The following is a 6,000-nucleotide window of genomic DNA, read 5'->3' as shown; positions in this document are numbered from 1 at the left end:
CTCGCTCGATCAGTGGCGCCACGAAACTACGAAACTCCGACAAATTGATCGCTGTGCTGCGCTTGAGCGTGATTATCCCCTCGGATTCGGGAGTCGAAAATCGCTTCCGGCAAACCCTGACGTTCAGTACCTTCAAATACAAACCGAGGTTTTTTGTTCGCGTGATTTCCCTGGGTGGCTACTACATTCACAGTTATTTCGTGCTTTTCCAACGTGACTACACACTCTGAAAGCGCGAATCCTCGTGGAGTCGTTTCTGGTTGGGGCGGCAACTTCTGGTCCTCTCATTCCGGTCGCGAAGTTCATGGCTCATGGTGCGCTGCGGGTGTGAGCCGAATATCAGGTGTTTGCAATCGAAGTAGGTTTACCTATTCCGAATCGATGTAAATCATGTGAATTGCATTTCAACTTCTCATTAGCTAGTTTAATCAAATTTGTTTGTGATGTCAACGTTCGTAGTGAAACATAAAGGACAGACGCACAACATCGGAAGATTTTTAAAATATCATCCTGGAGGCTCGAATACTCTGGTCGGCTTGAAAGATGCCGATGTTACAGCAGCTCTTAAGGCAACTGGCCATTCCTCGGCAGCCTACGAACTTCTGAAGGATTACAGAGTTCAGGAGGATAATCTCCATGCACCCTTCAGGGAGGAAGGCGATTTGGAGGTTAGTCATTTTTGTTATGTCTTCGTACTACATAGCTGCTCTCACTGTTTTTCATGAGTTTTGAAAAATCTCCGGTCGTTGCGCATCACATTCTCCGTCAAATAGGTGCACTTGACAATAATAACACTGCAACTCAAAACTTGGATCCTTCCTCCAGTCAACCGCACCACACAGGGTCATGAATGTCGCAAGGTCCTAATTATGTATTCATGATTTCATTTTCTTCAGTAAAGACTTTTGTGTTATGCTGTGTGCATCTAATTATCCTTGAATCGCAATGGTTTATAATAACCAATTGGTTGTTTCTCTTACTTTTTGCATACTTGACTGGTGCAATGTCAAAATTCATCAACATGGTCAACACCAGTTACTTACCGGGTTTGTTTTCGATATAGTTCCTTTTCATTGAGTTCACCTTTATTTTGTGCTTTATGAGATCCAACTAGGCTCATGTGCTAGTTACTTACTTTTGAGCCCGATTCATGGATCAAGTACCTTGAAATGAAACTGATAACCAGATACTTAATATTAGCGTGATCCCTTGCTAATACCACCAGAATGCGATCAAAGGTTCTGTTTGTAATGTAAGATGCCTTAAATGTTGTATCTAGTCATTGGGTCCTTGTAAATTTCTCTTGGGTGCACTATTTTTGAGATTTTTGGTGCAACTTTTAAATGCTGTGAGTTGCAGTTTAGTGAACCTTGTGCTATGATGTATTGACATCGGTGGGGTTACATATTATTTTCAAGGAGAGAAGTGGGAGAAAGAGGCCATGCATTCTTTATGGAGCCTCAATGTTACTAAAAACTGTAGATAATTTTTATTTTCTGGAGGCCCGAAGACTTGTTTTCCCACGCCCATGATTAACATAATTGTTCACACTTCAACTCTGTGTTACATAATGACCACTTGAGCCTATAGTTCTTCTCCTACTTAACTGACTCCCGTCTCCCATGTCTTTTGGTGGCTGCCATTTCATAATCATCATGGGGTTAGACTTATCAATGATTTACTACCTCACTGAAATCTAATTATTCTGGCTATGGATTTATCAAACCCAAATAATTTTATTTACCGTGCCTGCTTTACCCAACATAAAAACACAATGAAGGAGCTCTCCAAAGCACTTTAAGAAAGTAATTGTTTCTGTGTGAGGTGTGGCTAATCAAAACTCTAGTAACGAAGACTAATCAGATTGCCTTACTCCTCTGTGTAGTACCTTAGGTATGTAGCCATACTGTGGTGCCCAGACAATTAAAAATCTCAACAAATCCTAGTATTTTAGCATATATATTGCGCTGCCCATGTAGTGTTTGAAATTGTATCACTGCTAGATAAACGATACCCTCAGTTGATTCCCTATTGTAATCCATATTATTTTTCAAGTAAGTGTTGTGGAATGGAGTCAAGAAAAACCTTGACCAATTAGAGCTTTGCCCATCGTATGTTGAGACAAATGTTGATCTCTGATCAGCTCTGAACTTGCACCACTCAACAGGTTAATACATGCAGTCAGATGGCACCACTGTTGAATGGTGACCTTAACAATATTTTGACGTTATCTCTACATACAATGTGCGAGCTCTAATCTATTTATCGATGCTCCATGTGTTCAGCAACTTACAAGATGATCTATATGAATGTTCTCCATTGAAATTCCCTCCCACAACAAGTCATTTTAAATTCCATTTTTTAAGAAATCCACCGTAGGAAAATTCAAGGAAAATTATGGCATTTTAACAATCTTTGGTGTTTAGGTAAATGCAAAAATACACTTGGATCCCATTTTATTCAATTATTTTGATTTAATAGTCGGTAACATTTTTCTTCATTCCAAAAATTGATTTAAATAAATTATCAACATAACCACTAACTGGAGTGTTATGCGGAGGAAATATCAAATCATACCAAAAGAACAACACTGGGAAAACAATGTTGGAAATACCTAAACCAAAAAAAGCTGGGAACCTTTCCCGAAAAGGACCAATGAACTTTTTACAATATTTACCTTTTTCACATTTTTTTAAAGTTTGGTTGCAATAATGGTTGTCCTCCAAGCGGATCCTTGGAGTTTTTATTAAAGTTCTCTGGAATATTAAACATCCCATTGCTAATGGTTACTATAGAATTTCGCCTAAACTAAGGAGACCAATATTTTAACAGCCCTAAAGATATTCAGTAATTAATGGAGCCTACATAATGTTGTGCGAGAAGAATGTGCAAACCAAACAGAACAAGTCTCTTGATAAGGTATGAAAAAAAACACTTTTCAGCACGATCTTCCTTCCATATTTTATGAGAAAAACAAATCGCAGAACTAGAAGTCTGAAAATCAACTCCTAGACAAGGTACAAGTTCTTACAATTAGTATCGGTTCAATGAGAAGACTATAAATGTGTGATTTGATCAATGCAACTTCCATTTGTTGGTGTTAAAAATACCCGTCAACATCTTGTCTGAGGGTATACTTGTTAATATCTCGGTCCATAGGGGTTGATTTCCGGCAACCCCCCTCCCCCCCACCCCTTGTGAGGATCGTTTTCTACGTTAGAATTATATAAAATATACACAAAATAAATAAATGTTTAGCGCCCCCCCCCCCGTTTTTGAAAGCAACTTGTACGTGTACTCCCAGTGAGGTTGGAACATACCGTCTTGTAGTTTAAAACAATCGTTGAGTAGGTATTCAAAAAGCTCTGAAATGTCGACCGCTTGCCGCCATCTGGTAATTTTTCCTCATGGCCGAATCTCCTGTTGAAACTAAAATTGGAAACAATTTCTGCTTCATTTTACAAAATAGTGTATTTACGTACCTCGGGAAATACACTAAAAACGTATATGTCATCAAGTAGGGAGCGTTCATGAATTACGTATCGCTCGGGGGGAGGGGGGGGGGGGTTATTTGCGTACGTAGGTAACTCAACCCTCTCCATCATAAAAAAAACCCACAAAATAGAAAATATGTCATCCTCATCAGGGCCGGATTCACCTACTTGCCGCCCATGGGCCGTCTATATTTTGCCGCCCCCTTCTCATTCGTTTTCAAAGTCGATAAAAACCATCAAATGAACGTGCCAGCGGGGGAGGTGTGCATAAGACGCATTTACTCGTGTTGAACACATTTTTTGGGAAAGCCCTGTCAACACTACTAGCAAAAGTTCACGAAACTTTGCGCGAAAGTTAAGTTCCGTAAACCTATCTTTGTGTAGACAAGACCTTCCATTCATAAGAAATGAACAAAAAAATTATGAAAGAACAAACATAAATGTGCTTCAATGATTTTAACTTCCGCCGCCGCGCCGCGCAGACTGCACCGTGTTGGACGCAATGCGTGAAGTATTCACGCAGTCTTGTAGGCGCTATGCGTTTCACGCTGACCGCACTGTGTTTGGTGCAATGCGTGAAGTATTCATGTAATCTTGTAGGCGCTATCTGTTTCACGCTGACCGCACTGTGTTTGATGCAATGCGTGAAGTATTCGTGCAGTCCTGTAGGCGCTGATATGTGTTATATGCCGATTGCAGCGCCGCACATTGGTTCCGCAGGGCCCGATCTAGGTGGCATTAATTAGAATATCACTGATGATGACATATTATATATGTTTCTAGGGGTTCTTTGGGTCGCTAATTACGAATTTGAAGTCAATTTGACTGTATCATTTAGCATAAGGTGGTAAATTTGCATTTAGCTTGAAAATTCATACTTAATACTACATTAATAATATTTTAAAATGGCTGAATTCCTGGACTGATATATTTTTCAACCTTTTTTGATTTATCATCAAAAACTATCGATGAATTTACGAGGATTTGTCCTCTAATTACTAATTTTTTTGTGGGGGGTGGGCAATGTTGTATAATTTTGTGAACCTGGAATTGGTATTATCTGGTAAAATATATCTCCTAAATGTTGTGGTTTCCCTGAGGAAAATAAATTCCAGTACCAAAGAAAACTGCGTATCCCACTATTCGAGTTGTTCATACAGTGTTGACAAATCAGCGTAAGAAGAACTTTATTTGAACCTCAATGCTCGCTGATTTCTTGATTCGCCGCGCTTTAAAACCAACAGAAATTTTGAAGCTTTGTAATTTAATGGTACAATTATGCTATCAGAATTATTATATTATCAGAACAACTATGAATTCAGATTCGATCTTCGTCTGTAATTCAATAAATACATTTAAATTCATTATACGCGGCAATTTAAACATACGTAACATAAATATTTTACTTGAACAAGAAGTATATTCACTCAATGAAGGAAAGCAGAAACCAAAATTAATAACAAAGTATTTGGAAAGAAAAATGATTACTGTCTGTAAGAGCAGGAAAATATTCATCGGTATAATATTTTATTGCGCATCAAAAAGAGTGAGGTGTCACACTTGCTTTTTTTCTTTTTTAAACAAAGTTGTGAGCTTGCGATGATTTCAGAGCCTTACAAACCTGAGAGAATAAAAACACGAAGAAATCATGAACCAAGAAAGAAATAAGCATTCGTTGTTAAGTTAGAGGACATTTACTCATACAATCACGGAATAATGCGCGAGGAGTGCAGTAAGCTCCTTTTCTGTGGAACAGTGCTATGTCTATGGGCCTCTCTAAAGGTACAGACAATGTGAAAAACAATTATCTAAACGATTGAGAGGATTTAAGAACCCACGTGTTCTGTATTTTGAGCCATAATTGTAAAATTTCTAGTCAAAAAACGGGAACTGTCTTTAGTCTATGGGCTTCTCTACAGGTATAGACAAGGTGAAAAATAATCATCCCAATGATTGTGAGGATTTGAGAACTCACGTGATGTGCAAAAAATGCAGTCCTCAAAGATCTGGAGTCTGCAGTAGTGCAGTAGACTCCTCAGTGTGTCAATTTTCTTCATTTCTCGAAGGCCGGTTTCGGAAATTCAAAGTGCGCTAACCTCCAGGGACGCAAGTATGCGCAGAATTTTTTTGCTCCGAAATCAAGTGTAGGGTCAGCACTAACTACTACAGTCGGTCTGCACGTGTGCGAACCTACGCAGGGCCTTTATTTTGAGTCATAATTGTAAAATTTCCAGTCAAAAAACCGGAGCTGTGGTAAGTCTATGGGCTTCTCTAGAGGTATAGACAAAGTAAAAAATAATCATCTTAACGATTATGAAGACTTGAGAACCCACATGACCTATAAAAAATGCAGTATTCATATTCCCAAGGATCTGAGGTCTGCAGTAAGCTCCTTAGTGTGTCAATTCTTTATTTCTTGAAAGCCGGTTTTGGAAATTCAAAGTGCCCTAACCCCCAGGGACGCAAGTATGCGCAGAATTTTATTGCACTAAAATCAAGTTTAGGG

The 6,000-nt window shown here is 38.9% G+C and overlaps 1 protein-coding gene across 1 annotated transcript in view; it reads left to right on the top strand.

The window, feature by feature from the left end:
• The window catches only part of Fa2h (Fatty acid 2-hydroxylase), a 46,309-nt gene continuing 40,309 nt past the window's right edge, over positions 1-6,000 (top strand). Inside the window, exon 1 of the mRNA XM_019047134.2 lies at positions 1-668. Within this exon, the coding sequence (XP_018902679.1) occupies positions 444-668 (225 nt within the window). The 5' untranslated portion in view covers positions 1-443. The remainder of the gene's footprint in view (positions 669-6,000) is intronic.

The sequence above is a fragment of the Bemisia tabaci genome, chromosome 3 (genome assembly GCF_918797505.1).
Source record: "Bemisia tabaci chromosome 3, PGI_BMITA_v3".
NCBI classification, from domain to species: domain Eukaryota; kingdom Metazoa; phylum Arthropoda; class Insecta; order Hemiptera; family Aleyrodidae; genus Bemisia; species Bemisia tabaci.
This window is presented reverse-complemented; position numbering and strand designations above follow the sequence as displayed.